The following is an 18,209-nucleotide window of genomic DNA, read 5'->3' as shown; positions in this document are numbered from 1 at the left end:
TTTAAGTGCCTGCTATGTGCTTTCTTCTATATTGCATCTCATGTAACCCTCACAACAATTTTGTGAAAATACATATTAGTGTCTGCATTTTATAGATGAGGACATCGTGTTTCAGAAAGGTTAAATAACATACCCAAGTCACTTACCTACAGTGGGTTTCTACTGTATTGTAGAATTTCAATACAGAATTTCTCCCATTGAAAGAATTTCAAATTAATACATGTCTAGGAGGATTAAAAGCTCAAGTGGTTTTTACTTTTGTCTGACTTATTTTACGCCACTCTGAAATTTAATGTCATGGAAACAGATTTCAAAAAAGCCAAAATTTTCCTCAAAAATTAAAATTTTGCATGTCAAGCCAAGGCACAGTCACTCATGTCCGTAATCACAACAGTTTAGAAGGGCAAGGTGGAGGAATAGCTTGAGACCAGGAGTTCCAGACCAGCATGGGCAACATAGCGAGACCTTTTCTCTACAAAAAAAAATGTTTTTGCAAAATAGCCAGGCATAGTGGCGCACACCTGTAGTCCCAGCTACTCAGGAAGCTGAGGTGAAAGGATTGCTTGAGCTCAGGAGGTCAAGGCTGCAGTGAGCCATGATCTTGCCCCTGCATTTCAACCTAGATAAAAGAGTGAGACTCTGTCTCAAAAAAAAAAATTGCACATCAATTATTGACTAACAGCAAACCATAGGAATTCACTAATGATCTGTAAGTCAAACAAAATATTTGGGGATGTTTAAGAGGATTCAAGAAGCATCCTCTTCTCTTACTCTATACTTTGCTTTGAGTTCATGTGGTATGATATAAAACTAATCACAACAAAGTGACCTGTTCTTTTTTTTTCTAAGTGTTTTCCTTTTTTAATATGAATAATGGAAGCACTGTGGTTTGTACAAAGTGGCCTGTTCTTAGGGTACCTGCTGGAAGTCAGTATCCCTCTCAGAACATTCTTTCTCTTCTCTTTTCTCCTTTCCTAGGGTTACACATCTTTCTGGAATGACTGCATATCATCTGGTCTGCGAGGAGGCATCCTGATAGAGCTGGCCATGCGGGGTCGAATCTATCTGGAACCCCCAACCATGCGTAAGAAGCGACTACTAGACAGAAAGGTACTGAATCTTCTGTGAACATCCACGGTTTATGGAAAGGCAAATACCAACAGTAATTTGGGAAGAACAGAAAGATTTGAGTAGTAAGATAAAATAAATATCACTGACTCAGCAGTCCCATTGTCTAAACAGGTTAATTATCCTATAGCAAGAAGGAGAAATCCAAGTATCCATAGTCCAAAGAGTTATAGGAAGCTCATGGTTTTGCCTGCCTTCTTTAAGAAGAAAAATCGGGGTCCAAAGTGGCTCCCGCCGGATGTCGTGACGCTTGCGAAGGCGAGGTCATGAGTTCAAGGCTAACCTGAGCAACCTTACAAGCTCACACTGATTGGCAAAAAAAAAAAAAGAAGAAAAATTACACTTAGGATGCTGTTAATTAAAGTCCCCTATGTCTATGGTTATATGGCTATGACATTATGAAATAAAGTATGATGTGGGGAAGGGACTCACGGGTCAGGTCCAGTAACTCTTCTGTTTCCTTCCATTTACTGCAAGTCCTTTCCAACCATACTCCTGTATCCATTTTCTTACTGAATTTTTCCACTCACAACTTCTTTACCATCCTAAGCACTCTACTGAAACTACTTCTGAGGTATCACCAGCTTCTTTTCTGTCTTCGATTTGTTTTTCTCTCTTTCTATTTCTGAGATGGGGTTTCACTCTTGTTGCCCAGGCTGGAGTGCAGTGGTGCAATCTCGGCTCACCGCAACCCGCTGCCTTCTGGGTTCCAGCAGTTCTCCTGCCTCAGCCTTGAGAGTAGCTGGGATTATAGGCATGCGCCACCACAACTGGCTAATTTTTAGTAGAGATGGGGTTTCTCCATGTTGGTCAGGCTATTTTTCTCTTTTAACCTATATGTGGCATTTGACACTTATTTATTTATTTATTTACTTGCTTATTTTTTTTGAGATGGAATCTCGCTCTGTCACCCAGGCTGGAGTGCAGTGGCGCAATCTCGGCTCACTGCAACCTTCCACTCCCTGGTTCAAGCGATTCTCCTGCCTCAGCCTTCCAAGTGCTGGGATCACAGGCGTGAGCCACCGCGCCCGGCCTGACACTTTTTAGCACTTCGAAAATTTCTCCATTCTTGGCCTTTGTTGTTATCTTACACTGTTGCTTCTCTGAACTATACACTGTTTCCTTACTTCTGGATTCCTTAATATCCAAGTCTCAGTTCGTATACCTTGAGGGATTTTCCATCCTTTTTGAGATATCATTTACCTTTATAGCTTCATCTGTCACCCTCATGAGATTCATTTTCGAATTTCTAGGCAGGTCTTGTTTTTCCACCTCCAGAAACATTTTACTATTGGTTAGATATTTTAACTTGGGTATCTCATATCATTTAAACTTACCAAAAAAGAAAGAAAACCAAATTATCCACCTTTCCCCAAAACTGACTTCCTTTTCTGACTTTCCTACCTTTATTTATGTATTTTTTATTTTTTTAATAATGACAAGGTTTGCCATGTTGCCCAGGCTGGTCTCCACCTCCTGAGCTCCGGTGATCCACCTGCCTCAGCCTCCCAGAGAGCTGGAATTATGGGCATGAGTCGCTAAGCTCAGCTGTTTCCTACCTTTACTAGTGGTTTCAAAAGTTGGTTTCCAAATTCAAAATGAGTTGTTCCTAAAACTTTTCTCCATTATCATTCATATCCAGTTTGTCACTAGGGCTCACTTCAAATGTTATTTTTGTCTTCGTATCACTCCCTACTATATTTTAAACTTCTTGAGGACAGGGACAGTATATTAAGCTTCCTTACATTTCTTGTAACACTTAACCAGTAAAATATATATGATATATTGAAAGACTTTAACTTGAATGAAGTGAAAGAATCAGGGTCACTTTTCTTTTCTCAAAGGTACTGCTAAAGTCAGACAGCCCAACAGGTGATGTTCTACTGGATGAAACCCTCAAACACATCAAAGCAACGGAGCCCACAGAAACTGTCCAGACATGGATAGAGCTGCTCACTGGTGAGATGGCTTAAAATAATGTGTGAATTTCATACTTTGTTATCTTTATCCTACCCTGAAATTTGGTAATAGAAGTACCGAAATTCATCATGCTGGATGAGATAGATATGGTTCGCTATTTAATACTAATGAGGGACAGAAAAAGCATGGTCAGTTGATACCTAGTTTTCCAAAGCTTCACCTTATCTTCTGTCATCCCACCACAAAAACTCTTTAACGGTATTCTTCACAAGAAACTTTTTTTTTTTTTGAGACAGAGTCTTACTCTGTCGCCCAGGCTGGAACACAGTGGCACAATCTCAGCTCACTGCAACTTCTGCCTCCTGGGTTCAAGCAGTTCTCCCTGCCTCAGCCTCCTGAGTAGCTGGGATAACAGATACCCAGCACCACACCAGCTAATTTTTGTATTTTTAATAGAGATGGAGTTTCACTATGTTGGCCAGGCTGATGTTGAATTCCTGACCTCAAGTGATCCACCTGCCTTGGCCTCTCAAAGTGCTACTATTACAGGCATGAGCCACCACACCTGCCCCTCCAGTGTATTTTTTTATTTCAGTTATTATAAGTTTTAGCTCCAGAATTTCCTTTTGGTCCCTTTCTCTATCTCTTTATTTATATTCTCATTTTGTTCATACATCATTTTCCTGTCTTTGACCATATTTTTATTTATCTTTGAGCATCTTTAAGATAGTTGTGGCTGAGTGCAGTGGCTCTCTCACCTGTAATCCCAGCACCTTATAAGGCCAAGGCAGGTGGATCACCGAGGTCACGAGTTCAAGACCAGCCTGGCCAGCATGGTGAAACCCCATCTCTACAAAATACAAAATTTAGCTGGGTGTGTGGCGGGCACCTGTAATCCCAGCTACTTGGGAGGATGAGACAGGAGAATCACTTGAACCTGGGAGGTGGAGGTTGCAGTGAGTGGAGACTGTGCCACTGCACTCCAGCCTGGGCAATATGAGTGAAACTCAGTCTCAAAAAAAAAAAGACCATTGTAGCCGAGTATGGTGGCTCACACCTGTAATCCCAGTACTTTGGGTGGCCCAGGTGGGAAGATCACTTGAGTTCAGGAATTTGAGACTAGCCTGGTCAACAGTGAGACCTCGTCGCTATAAAACATAAACAGGCTGGGCGCGGTGCCTCATGCCTGTAATCCCAGCTCTTTGGGAGGCCGAGGCAGGCAGATCATCTGAGGTCGGGAGTTCAAGACCAGCCTGACCAACATGGAGAAACCCCGTCTCTACTAAAAATACAAAACTAGCCAGGCATGGTGGCCCATGCCTATAATCCCAGCTACTCTGGAGACTGAGGCAGGAGAATCGATTGAACCCAGGAGGTAGAGGTTGCTGTGAGCAGAGATCGCGCATTGCACTCCAGCCTGGGCACCAAGAGCGAAACTCCATCTCAAATAAATAAATAAACAAAACTAGCTGGACGTGGTGGTACCTGCCTGTAGTCCCAGCTACTCAGGAGGCTGAGATGGGAAGATCTCTTGGGCTGGGGAGGTTGAGGCTGTGGTGACCCAAGATCACACCACTCCACTCCAGCCTGGTGATAGAGCAAGACTCCGTCTCAAAAAATATATATATATATATTGCTTTCAAGCCTTTCTCCAGTAAATGCAACATATAGTCTGTTGATATATTTTATTCCTTTGAATAGGCCATACTTTCCTATTTCTTTGTATGTCTTACGATTTTTTTGTTGTTGTTGAAAACTGAACATTTGAATCTTTTTCCATCCTTTTAGTTTCAACCTGTTTGTATCTTTGACTCTGAAGTGTGTTTTCTGTAGACAGCATACAGTTGGATCATTTCTTGTGTTTTGTTTTTTTTTTTTTTTCATTCAGCCTGATAGTCTGTATCTTTTGCTTGGAGTATTTAATTCATTCACATTTAATGTTATTACTGATATCGTTGAATTTTATCTGCCATTTTTCCCTTTATATGTATCTCCCTTTTTCATTTTTATTCTTCTGTTTCTTTTTTGCTGCCATTTTTGGATTGAGTGAATATTTTCTAATAAAGTAAATTTATGTAGTGGATATTTATAGTGTAATGTTTTTGTTCCTTTAATGATTTTAAAGTTATTTTTGTGCTGTTTTCTTAGTGGTTGCTCTAGGGCTTATAATATACATCCTAACTTATGAAAATCTACTTTCATAGATTTTATGCCACGTTTAATTGGTATAAAATGTATACAGTGTTTAATTCCAAGGAAACTTCTATATAACTCTATTCCTTCTCCCTCTTTTTTTGTAAATATTGCTATATGTTTCTTTTTTTTTGTTTTTTTTTTGCTTTTGGGCTTTTTTTTTTTTTAGATAAGGTTTCACTGCGTTACCTGGGCTGGTCTCAAACTGCTAGGCTCAAGCAATCTGCCCACCTCAGCCTCCCAAAGTGCTGGGATTACAGGCATCGGCCTCCATGCCAATATTGTTAGATGTATTACATCCATATGTGTTACAAATTCAACAATTCATTGTTATAATTACTATTTAAAGAAGAGAAGAAAACACAAATATATTCTTACAGAGTTTTGTTTTTTTGTGTTTTTTTTTTTGAGACGAAGTTTTGCTCTTGTTACCCAGGCTGGAGTGCAATGGCACGATCTCGGCTCACCACAACCTCCGCCTCCTGGGTTCAGGCAGTTCTCCTGCCTCAGCCTCCTGAGTAGCTGGGATTACAGGCACGCACCACCATGCCCAGCTAATTTTTTGTATTTTTAGTAGAGACGGGGTTTCACCATGTTGACCAGGATGGTCTCGATCTCTTGACCTCGTGATCCACCCGCCTCAGCCTCCCAAAGTGCTGGGATTACAGGCTTGAGCCACCGCACCTGGCCACAGAGTTTATTATATTAACCTTCTTATTTATCATTTCTGGTTTTCTTCATTTCTTCGAATGGATTCAAGTTGCCATCTGGTGTCATTTTCTGTACTCCAGTACAACTTTTTTCCTACCCTTTCTCTGTGCCATTATTACATTTCTGTTATAACCTTGTATAAAAGTTTAAATTTTTTTTTAAGTTATAACTCAGCAATAACAATTATATAAATATTGTTTTGTGCAATTGCTTTATAAATCATTTAAGAGATGAAGTATTTATACTATCATTACTTACTTTGACTATTTGTTCATGTGGATTCAAATTACTGTCTGGTATGTCTTGCTTTCAGCCTTAACAACTTCCCTTTAGTTTTTAGTATTAATATTTCTTATAAGGCAGGTCTACTAGGAGTGAACTCTTTCAGTTTTTTTTTTTTTTGAGACAGAGTCTCACACTGTTGCCCAGGCTGGAATGCAATAGTGCGATCTCAGCTCACTGCAACCTCTGCCTCCCAGGTTCAAGTGATTCTCCTGCCTCAGCCTCCCAAGTAGCTGGGATTACAGGTGCCCACCACCACACCTGGCTAAATTTTTGTATTTTTAGTAGAGATGGGGTTTCACTGTTTTGGCCAGGCTGATCTTGAACTCCTGACCTCGTGATCCACCCACCTCAGCCTCCCCAAGTGCTGGGATTACAGGCATTAGTCTTTCAGATATATTTGATCTAGGAATGTATTTATTTTTTAGAAATTTTTCTTTGCCTTTTTTTTTTTTTTTTTTTTTTTTTTTTTGAGACAAAGTCTCACTCAGTCACCCAGTGTGGAGTGCAGTGGTGTGATCTCAGCTCACCACAACCTCCACCTCCTGGGTTCAAGTGATTCTCCTGCCTCAGCCTCCTGAGTAGCTGGGACTATAGGCGCACACCACCACACCTGTTTTGCTTTCATTTTTGAAAGATAGTTTGCCAGTTATAAGATTCTTGGCTAATAGTTTCTACCCTCACTTTGAGTAAGTCTACTCATTCTTCTGGACTGCATTTTTTCTAATGGGAAGTTAGCTGTTAAGCTTATCAAAGTTCCAGTATGATGTGATAAGTCATTTTTCTCTTCTGCTTCCATGATTCTCCATTTACCTCTGGGTTTCAACATTTTTACTCTGATGTTATATGGGTCTCTTTGTGTTCATCCTACTTGGAGTTCAGTGAGCTTCTCAAATGTGTGGTTGAGTGTTTTTCATCATATTTGGCAAAATTTTAGCCATTACTTCCTGATTTTTTCTGCCTCTTTCCTTTCCTTCTGGTGCTTCCATTTTATGTATGTTTGTCAGGTTGATGATATTTCACATTTCTCTGAGTCTGTTGATGTTTCTCCATTCTCTTTTCTCCTTGTCCTTCATATTGCACCATCCCTTTGATCTCTCTCTAAGTTTGCTGATTCTTTTTTTGCCAGCTCAGATTTATTGTTAAGATCCTTAAATGAATTTCTCATTCTGTTTGTTGTACGTTTTTTTGTTTTGTTTTTTTGGAGTCTTGCTCTGTCACCCAGACTGGGGTGTAATGCTGCGATACTGGCTCACTGCAACCTCCGACTCCTGGGTTCAAGTGATTCTCCCGCCTCAGCCTCCCGAGTAGCTGGAACTACGGGTGCACAATATCACACCGGGCTAATTTTGTATTTTTAGTAGAGATGGGGTTTCGCCATATTGGCCAGGCTGGTCTCAAACTTTTGACCTCAAGTAATCCACCTGCATCGGCCTCCCAAAGTGCTGGGATTACAGATGTGAGCCACCAAGCCCAGTCTGTTTGTTGTACCTTTAAACTCTAGGATTTCTTTGGTTTTTCAGGGGGTTGAGGGGGATTTTGAGATGGAGTCTTGCTTTGTCACCTAGGCTGGAGTACAGTGGCGCAATCTTGGCTTATTGCAGCCTCTGCCTCCCAGATTCAAGCAATCTCTGCCTCAGCCTCCCGAGCAGCTGGGATTACAGGCACCCACCACAGCTGGCTAATTTTTGTATTTTAAATAGAGATGGGGTTTCACCATGCTGACCAGGCTGGTCTTGAACTCCTGGGCTCAAGTGATCTGCCCACTTAGCCTCCCAAAGTACTGGGATTATAGGCATAAGCCACCGCGCCTGGCCTAAATGGTTCTTTTTTGTAATTTCTGTCTTTATTGATATTCTCTATATGATGAGTCATGGTTTCCCTTAGGTCTTTGAATGTATTTATAAGAGCTGCTTTGTAGTCTTTGTAAAGTCCAACATTTCAGTGTTCTCGAAAGCGGTTTCCATGCGTGCTTTTTTTCTTCTGACTGGGTCAGTGGGTCACAATTTACTCTTTGTATAGTTCATACTCTTTTGTCAAAAACTGGACATTTTAGATAATAGATTGTGCACCTCTGGATACTATACTGCAGCTGTCCCCAGTCTTTTTGGCACCAGGACAGGTTTCATGGAAGACAGTTTTTCCACTGGGGTTGGGGACGGGAGGATGGTTTCAGTATGATTCAAGTGTATTATCATTAGAGTCTCACAAGGAATGTGTAACCTAGATCCGTCCCATGTGCAGTTCGCAATAGGGTTCACACTCCTATGGGAACCCAATGCCACTGCTGATCTGGCAGGAGGCGGAGCTCAGCTTCACTCACCCATGGCTCACCTCCTGCTGTGCGCCTGGGTTCCTAACAGGCTACGGACCAGTACCAGTCCATGGTCCAGGGCTTGGGAACACCTGCTATATTGGTTTCTGCTTCCCGCTAGAGTTTCATTGTGTTGTTTGCTTAGTGCGTTGTTTCTTTACTTGGTGACTTGCCTGCAGCAGCTCTCTGAAGTCTGTTTCTCTTGTCGTGTGCGGCCTCTGATGTCACTGCTCATATTTTCTTGTTTTTATCTTTTGGCCCAGCTCCCTATGTGTTGCCAGTGGGTCCGCAGAAGCCACTTACTAGTCAAAGGTTGTGCTTAAGACCCTTCAGCCAGTTAGATTTTTTTTTTATCCTTTACTGTTGAATGTGTGTGTGTGATTTTGACACAGCTATCACAAATCAGAGAGTTTACATTTTGCCCCACATTCATTGAGGAACCAGCAGCTTGGAATTTCCCTCTCTGATTTCTTCTGAGAGAGAGTACATCCTTGGACATATACCAGGGCTGCATGAGATTTTTTAAATTTTATTTTTATTTTTCATTTTTTGAGATGAAATCTTGCTCGGTCACTCAGGCTGGAGTGCAGTGGTGCAATCTCGGCTGACCAAAACCTCCGCCTCCCGGGTTCAAGCAATTCTCCTGCCTCAGCCTCCTGAGTAGCTGGGACTACAGGCATGCACCACCACGTCCATGCACCACCACGTCCATGCACCACCATTTTTTTTTTTTTTAATGTAGCTTCCTAGGAGTTGCCTCTGAGTTAGAGTAGCTTATTGTCCAGCCAGTGTTTGGTCAGGGGTTGCGCTTTAGCCCTTGGTGCCAGTGAAGTATTCACCCTTTGTTAATGGATCTGCATGTGGCCTGGGGAATACTCTCAAGTCAAGCCCTACCTCCTGCTCTGATTGCTCCTGATGGATTTTCAGCCTGGTGCAGGCACACAGTCTTCCCAACCCTTGTGTTGGTCATGATTCCAGAAGGGCTTTTCTTGGCTTTCTCTCTCTCTGGTTCTGTTAAATGTCTGGAGGCTTTGCCATTTGGGTTTTTCTTTTCTTTTTTGAGATGGAGTCTTGCTCTGTTGCCCAGGCTGGAGTGCAGTGGTGCGGTCTCACCTCACTGCAACCTCCGCCTCCCAGGTTCAAGTGATTTTCCTGCCTCAGCCTCCCAAGTAGCTGGGATTACAGGCACCTGCCACCACACCCAGCTAATTTTAGTATTTTTAGTAGAGACAGGATTTCACCATGTTGGTCAGGCTGGTCTTGAACTCCTGACCTTGTGATTCATTCACCTCAGCCTCCCGAAGTGCTGGGATTACAGGCATGAGCCACCGGGCCTGGCCACCATTTGGGTTTTTCATACCAGTATCATAGAGGTAGCAGCACCCTCGTAATTGCTCTCCACCAAGATCTCTATGGTTTTCAACACCCTTAGGCACAGAATTCTCCACACTGTGTTCCAAATAAAGTGCGTCCTCTCAGGCAGAGTTTTGTAGCTCCTCATTTTTCAGGCCTGCCTTCCCTCCTGGGCAGAACTTCTGCACGAGGGCCCACTTCTCCTAGAGTGATACCCTCCTGCTCTATGAGTAAGTGCCGGGAAAGAAAGGTGTTAGCCCCTGGTTTTCTTGGCTTGCCTTTTCTGTTTCAGACTCTAATCTATGAACAAGCTGGAATGGGAGCAATTGAAGTCAGTATTGTCAGCCTACCAGGCCTGGGATAGAGCTCATGCTCCACAAGTAGAGGAGAGAACCTCAGTCCTCTCAGCTTCACAGCAAATAGCAATACAGAGTAGAAATCATCTGGGAGAGACTACTGTCCTAAAGAGAATTTCAAAAATACATAAAGAATTTACAGTGTCGCAGAGAGGTCACATAAGAACAGAAATAAAGTCCGTAGGCTCTAGCAATAGGGAAGTCTTTGGTGACATTTTTTGAAGCTGGTTTAATGTGAAATATGGTTGGAGTCAAAACCAGATTTTAAAGGACTAAAGATTAATGAATTGAGGAATGAATAAAGATTATGCTTTTAAACACTTTAACCATTCAAGGTTCCAAATAACTATGTTTTTCATTCTGCTCTTCTCTTTCTGTTCATTATGTCCTACTTCTTTTTTCTCATAGGCGAGACCTGGAACCCCTTCAAATTACAGTACCAGCTGAGAAACGTACGAGAGCGCATTGCGAAGAACCTAGTAGAGAAGGGTATTCTGACCACCGAGAAGCAGAATTTCCTGCTCTTTGACATGACTACTCATCCAGTGACCAACACAACAGAGAAACAGCGGCTAGTGAAGAAGCTTCAAGACAGCGTACTAGAGCGGTGGGTAAATGATCCTCAGCGTATGGACAAGCGAACACTAGCGCTCCTGGTGCTAGCCCACTCCTCTGATGTGCTAGAGAATGTCTTCTCCTCTCTGACAGATGACAAGTATGATGTGGCAATGAATCGAGCCAAGGACTTAGTAGAACTGGACCCCGAAGTGGAAGGGACAAAGCCTAGTGCCACAGAGATGATCTGGGCTGTGCTAGCAGCCTTCAATAAATCTTAAAGCCCGCAGGTGGGTTTCTCCTTTTCCCCTGCTGGCTGGTGACTGTCAGAGACCTCATCACTGAGTTTTGTGTGATGAGATGTTTTCATCATTTTTGTTTCCTTTTCTTGAATCAGACTTGTGATTTGGAGAGAGCAACTTCTGGGCTTCTCCACAGACCTTGGCCATTAAGAGCAGACCTTGTTTCTCCCCACACTTCCACTCCATAGGTGAATAAACTGAGAGAACCCACACACACCCCCAGTGAACGTTTCCTCCCATTTCTTGGTTTAGCTTCAACAGTATGCTTTTGGATAAACAGAAATATCTAAAGGGGATTTAGAGTTCTCCAGCTACAGAATGTGAAGGAGATAAAAAGCAAACCATCTATTATATTTTTCTAAGTTTATTTTCTATCTTAAATACATGTTTTCACAGTCTTTGTCTCTCAGACTCTGCTAAATAATGTAACTTTTTGAAATAACTGTCGCTGAATAAGGAGCAATGAGAAACAAAACTAATTTTTGTAGCATATGGTCTCTGAAATTGTGTATCCTGCTAGTGATTTTCTCATCTTTCCTTTTCTAACAACCTAATGAGAATGTCCCAGATTCAAATAACTGGACCTCAAAGTCCTGGAGCCAAAAATACATTCTCTCATCCCTCTTAGCTTTATCTTGTGCCCTTATTCACTAAGGCAAAAGTCTAAATGAAGGAAAAAAAGTCTGTCTCAACACCTCGTTCATGCAGTCAACATTAGAATTTGTAAGGGAGGAAGGGAGGTGGCATGGAAATTTCCGTCTTTGGAGTACATGACTGTCCCGTTTCCCCCAGTCCACTTTTTTTTGAGACAGGGTCTTGCTCTATTGCCCAGGCTGGAGTACAGTGGTGCTGTCACAGCTGACTGCAGCCTTGACCTCCAGGGCTCAAGGGATCCTCCTGCCTCAGTCTCCCAACTCGCTGGGACTACAGGCACATGCCACCATACTGAGCTCTTTTTTTTTTTTTTTTTAAATAGAGACGGGGTCTCGCTTTGTTGCCCAGGCTGGTCTTGAATTCCTGGGCTCAAGCAGTTCTTCCACCTCAGCCTCCCAAAGTGCTGAGATTACTGGCATGAGCCACTGCACCTGCCCCTCCAGCTACTTTAAATGTCTCTGCTCTGACTGAATTGAAGGAATTGTAAGTTTCAGTTGGTAAATATATCAGTATATCTGAGCTCCAGAGCTTTTTCTTTCCTGTTTTTGGCTTCCTACGTAAATTGATCAAGTCTGTCTGTATTTAAGGGTTCTGGGAGTATTTTTGTCTGTATTTAATACACAGATGTGCTCTAGTCATCAGTCTTGTTTGTTTCAGTCTTGTTTCGGAGATTCTGGCCAAATCTCTAATAAGTTTTTCACTTCAGTAGTGAGGGCAATGAGAAGCTTTATTAAGAAAGATCCTATTTAGAGGGCTAACTTGGTGTCAAAAGCATGCTGATATCAAGTCCAGTATTTAAGGATATAAGGAGGATGGGCATTGAGCTGCGCATTTATTACACTGTAGTGGGATCAAGTCCAGTATTTAAGGATATAAGGAGGATGGGCATTGAGCTGCGCATTTATTACACTGTAATGGGATCAAGTCCAGTATTTAAGGATATGAGGAGGATGGGCACTGAGCTGCGCATTTATTACACTGTAGTGGGATATGCCTCTTGACCATTACAGAATAACAGGCTGTCAGAGGGCTAATACAGATGACCCAGACCTGACATTAAATCCTCCTGATTAAAGTAATTCAGTGAATGATTTATTCATTTATCTCCTCTGCCAAATCTACTTAGTTCACAAAAATTCCCCGACTCAATTAACATATTTTTTTGTTTTTCCCTTTAGGTATCTCTTAGGTGAATAGAGATATAAATTGTAATGGGAAACAAACTCTAAATGTGAGGCTGAATAGAGCTGAATATTAGGCTGAATATTAGTCTGGCTCTCGAATAGTACAAAAGCTGGTCCATGTGTTGTCTCCACCTGAGTTAGCTTTTTCTTTTCCTTGAACAATTCGGCATGAATTGAAACCAGGTTTTCCTGTGGAAAGTTTTAGCTTGACTGGGGGATAGAAGTTGAATTGAGTTCTTTCTTGCAACTCCTAGTGTTTATTTTTATATTATATCTCAATAAGACGAAGATGTCTTCAGTTTGAATCTGCATAGTGCTCACTGCCAAACACCTCATTTAACGCATATGGTCTTCACATTTCTGTATAATAAAGATCAATTATCAGCTCTCTGGTCTGTCTGTGCACAATTTTATAACTGAATTTGTTTTCACTGGAAATAAGGACTTTCTACACAAGGCTAGTAATGCCTCCCCCTTTACGCTAGCATACCAGCCTGTTTTATCCTATGCAGAAATGAGAGATACAAAAACAATTATAACATGCATAGGCTGAGGGGCAGGACACATCAAAGCTGACCTGATGAACACCAGCTAATTCTGTAGAGCCTAAATAGCGTCTCCATCTCAATCAAAATAAATTAACCAATTATACCATTGTTACCATGAAGAGCATGAATATGATTGTCCTACCAGTATCTACTTGCATATGACACCTGCATTTATCTAGGAGCTGAAAGTCGTAAGTTCCCAGCGTAGGTGACATACCTGGCTATAATAGAGGTAACATGTAAAAATGTAGGTGTGCTTATAATTGGCTTATTCTCCCTGTCTTTAGACTGTCTACAGCACTAGGGACAATAATACATTTGTTTACTAGGATTATTTATACTTTTTTTTTTCACTAGACCATAGTTTGGAATTTGAGGATGGCAGCTTGACAGTATGAAGCTACCTGGGATCCTTTATACTTCTCTAATATTTTTATTTAAACAAAGTACTGTTTCCCTAAGTCAAGATTTATACAATGTTCCTCAAAGTGTATTGCAAAGACCATTCCACCAAAATTGTGTGTGTGTGAGAGAAGGGTACTCTGCTAAAATGCAGATCCTAGTGACTCAGTCTCTGGAGTTAGGAGGAAGCTGCATTTTAAAGAAACTCTCGGCCCAGCGCAGTGGCTCACTCCTGTAACCCTAGCACTTTGGGATGCTGAGGCAGGTGGATCACCTGAGGTCGGGGGTTTGAGACCAGCCTGACCAACATGGAGAAACCCAGTCTCAAATACAAATACAAAATTAGCTGGGCCCGGTGGTACATGCCTGTAATTCCAGCTACTCGGGAGGCTGAAGCAAGATTTTGCGGAGATTGCACCATTGCACTCTAACCTGGGCAACAAGAGCAAAACTCTCTCAAAAAGAGTAACTCAGAGCAGGTGCGGTGGCTCACACCTGTAATCCCAGCACTTTGGGAGGCCAAGATGGGTGGATCACGAGGTTAAGAGATCGAGACCATCCTGGTCAACATGGTGAACCCCCGTCTCTGCTAAAAATACAAAAAAATTAGCTGAGCATGGTGGCGTGTGCCTGTAATCCCAGCTACTTGGGAGGCTGAGGCAGGAGAATTGCCTGACCCAGGAGGTGGAGGGTGTGGTGAGCTGAGATTGCACCATTGCACTCCAGCCTGGGCAACAAGAGCGAAACTCCGTCTCAAAAAAAAAAAGAATAACTCAAGTGGCGGAGCGTGGTGGCTCACGCCTGTAATCCCAGCATTTTGGGAGCCCAGGCAGGCAGATCATCTGAGGTCAGGAGTTTGAGACGAGCCTGGCCAACACGGTGAAACCCCGTCTCTACTAAAAATACAAAAATTAGCTAGGCATGGCGGCACCTGCCTGTAGTTGTAGCTACTCAGCAGGCTGAGGCAGGAGAATTACTGGAACCAGGAGGTGGAGGCTGCAGTGAGCCAAGATAGTCCCACCGCACTCTAGCCTGGAAGGAAGGATGGAAGGAAGGAAGGGAGGAAGGGAGGGATAGAGGGAAGGAAGGGAAGAAAAGAAAGGGAGGGAGGAAGAAACTCAGGTAATGAGGCTTGCCTGAAGACATAGTGCAAATCGGCACTTTAGGAGGCCAAGGTGGGAGGATCACTTGAGTCCAGGAGTTCAAGATTGGCCTCGGCCATAGCAAGACCTTGTCTCTATTTTTAAAAAAGTTTTTTAAAGTCTCAAAGAATCTTTTCAGGCTAAGAGGGAAGAGCAGAGGCTAACCTAGGCAGAGGAAACAACATGTACAAAATAATTGGTGCTGTGCTAGAATTTTATGAAAGTGTGTACTTTTCACATAAAAAAATTTTTTTTGAGATGGAGTTTTGCTCTTGTTACCCAGGCTGGAGTGCAATGGCACAATCTTGGCTCACTGAAACCTCTGCCTCCCAGGTTCAAGCATTTCTCCTGCCTCAGCCTCCTGACTAGCTGGGATTATAGGTGCCCACCACCACACCCAGCTATTTTTTTTTTCATATATATTTTTTTAAAGATGAGGTTTCACCATGATGGCCAGGCTGGTCTTGAACTCCTAACCTCAGGTGATCCACCCACCTCAACCTCCCAAAGTGCTAGGATTACAGGCGTGAGCTACCGAGGCCGGCCTATTTTTTTTATATTTTTAGTAGAGATGGAGTTTCTCCATGTTGTCCAGGCTGGTCTCTAACTCCAGACCTCAGGTAATCCACTGCCTCGGCCTCCCAAAGTGCTGGGATTACAGGCATGAGCCACCGCACCCAGCCCAGAAAATATTCTAAGAGAATATATTCCAGTTGTAAACTAAACAGGATTTCGAAACTGGCAGCTCTTGTTTTTAGAGATGGGGTCATGTTTTGTTGCCAAAGCTTGATTGCATTAGCTGTTCACGGGCACTTTCATAGGCTGCCTCGAACTCCTGGCCTCAAGGGATCCTCCCACCTCAGCCTCCCCAATAGCTGTGATTACAGGCACTTGTACCACGACAGGCTAAATCTTTTTTGTTGTTTGTTTACCTTTATTTATTCCTTTCCAGTTGCTTTTCTTTATATAGAACTGAGTTTCTGGCCAGGTGCAGTGGCTCACACCTGTAATCCTAGCACTTTGAGAGGCTGAGCAGGCAGCTCACTCGAGGTCAGGAGTTCACGACCAGCCTGGCCAACATGGTGAAACCCCATCTCTACTAAAAATACAAAAATTAGCCAGGCATGGTCTCCTATAATCCCAGCTACTGGGGAGGCTGAGGCAGGAGAATCACTTGAACATGGGGGCGGAGGTTGCAGTGAGCCGCGATTGAGTCACTCAGCTCCAGCCCGGGTGAAAGCGAAACTCAAAAATAAAAAGAACTGAGTTTCCTACGTACCATTTTTCCTCTCTCAATAACATTTCTTACAGAGCAAGTCAGCTGGACCTGAATTCCCTTGGTTTTTGTCTAAGAATGTCTATTTATCCTTCTGAAGGATAATTTAACTGGAAAGGTTGGGCCGGGCACAACAGCTCACACCTGTAATCCTAGCACTTTGGAGGGCCAAAGGAGGAGAATCACTGAGGCCAGGAGTTCAAGACAGCCTGGGCAGTGTAGCCAGAGCCCCATCTCTAAAACAACAACAAAAAGAATTGTAGGTTGGTGGCTTGTTTTTGTCTTTCAACACTTCATATATTCCACCGTCTTGTATGCATGCATGCTTTCTGACATTATAACAAAACTATCATTTAGATTCAAACAGATCAAATTTGTTCTTCCTTTTTGCCACACAGCTAAAATGCCCATAAGTGGCACTCCTATGAGTTCCAAAATGTGTTTTATTTTAATGTTAAAATGTTAGGTAACACTGCTTTTTTATTTTTTATTTTTGAAACAGAGTTTGACTCTTGTTGCCCAGGCTGGAGTGCAGTGGCACGATCTCAGCTCACCGCAACCTCCACCGCCTGGGTTCAAGCAATTCTCCTGCCTCAGCCTCCTGAGTAGCTGGGATTAAAGGCTTGTGCCACCATGCCCGCCTAATTTTTGTATTATTAGTAGAGACGGGGGTCTCACCATGTCAGCCAGGCTGGTCTCGAACTCCTGACCTCAGGTGATCCACTTGCCTCAGCCTCTCAAAGTGCTGGAATTACAGGCGTGAGCCACCACACCTAACCGGCTTTTTTATATTTTTCTATTGTCTCTTACGTGTGTATGTACTCTTTGTTTCTGTGTCCACTATTCTTCTCAAAGCCTTGGTCTGTCTGATTTTGCTCCTCAGTGAGTTCCAAGTGGTCTGTGTAATTTGGAAAGAGACAAACCAAAAATGCCTTTTTTTGTTTTTGTAGAGATGAGGGGGGTCTCCCTATGTTGCCCACCCCAGTCGCAAACTCCTGGGCTCAAGGAATCCTCCTGTCTTGGCCTCCACACCACCATGCATGAGCCACCGCCTAACCGAAGCGTGACTTTCTGTTGATAATTGAGGGAGCCATCTCTGCCAGAAAGCAGTAATATTTTCACGAATGCAAGTCAAGCAGAGTTACTTGCTGGCAGAAATCTCCTTCTAGCAGCCCAGCTCACTTACTGTATTAGTTTCCCTTTGCATTCCAGATTGTAGAAAGCAAATTCAACCACAGGGGAAAACTAAATACTCCCTAAGAGCTCTGAAGACAGACATCTTTTCTGTAGAAGTTTCCCCCAGAATATAAATAGTTTGGCCATCACTTTGTTTTTCTCAATCTAAGTCAGCCTCCCAAAGTATGATAGTAGATTTTTTTTTTTTTTTTTTTTTTTGAGATGGAGTTTCGCTCTTGTTAACCAGGCTGGAGTGCAATGGCGCGATCTCGGCTCACCGCAACCTCCGCCTCCTGGGTTCAAGCAATTCTCCTGCCTCAGCCTCCCGAGTAGCTGGGACTACAGGCGTGCACAACCATGCCCAGCTAATTTTTGTATTTTTAGTAGAGACGGGGTTTCACCACGTTGACCAGGATGGTCTTGATCTCTTGACTTCGTGATCCACCTGCCTCGGCCTCCCAAAGTGCTGGGATTATAGGCGTGAGCCACCGCACCTGGCCCAATAGTAGATTTTATCTGAATTTGCTTCAGAAGCTTACCTGGGAATCTAGGGCCTTCTATTCCTTTAGAAGGGCTTCTTGACTGAATCCATGCTTCTGCTACATAAAGTCAATCCAATAGATTGTATAACATTTTCCTGATTTGATGAGAAAAATTTTAATCCAAAATTTTTCTTGTATTTCAGATTTATTGAAATGTTTCATTCTTAACTG

At 42.8% G+C, this 18,209-nt stretch overlaps 1 protein-coding gene across 2 annotated transcripts in view; it reads left to right on the top strand.

Moving 5' to 3' along the window:
• GOLPH3L (golgi phosphoprotein 3 like) overlaps nucleotides 1–13,340 on the top strand; it is a 43,783-nt gene extending 30,443 nt beyond the window's left edge. Inside the window, exons 3-5 of one of the 2 annotated variants that reach the window (XM_002759883.7) lie at nucleotides 979–1,110; nucleotides 2,973–3,087; nucleotides 10,666–13,340. In XM_002759883.7, the coding sequence (XP_002759929.1) occupies nucleotides 979–1,110; nucleotides 2,973–3,087; nucleotides 10,666–11,093 (675 nt within the window). In that variant the 3' untranslated portion in view covers nucleotides 11,094–13,340. The remainder of the gene's footprint in view (nucleotides 1–978; nucleotides 1,111–2,972; nucleotides 3,088–10,665) is intronic. The other variant, XM_078355568.1, reaches the window with a different exon arrangement.
• Nucleotides 13,341–18,209: the final 4,869 nt, after the last annotated feature.

This window comes from Callithrix jacchus, chromosome 18 (assembly GCF_049354715.1).
Source record: "Callithrix jacchus isolate 240 chromosome 18, calJac240_pri, whole genome shotgun sequence".
NCBI lineage: Eukaryota > Metazoa > Chordata > Mammalia > Primates > Cebidae > Callithrix > Callithrix jacchus.
The sequence above is the reverse complement of the archived record's forward strand: the minus strand, read 5'-3'. Positions and strand labels throughout refer to the sequence as shown.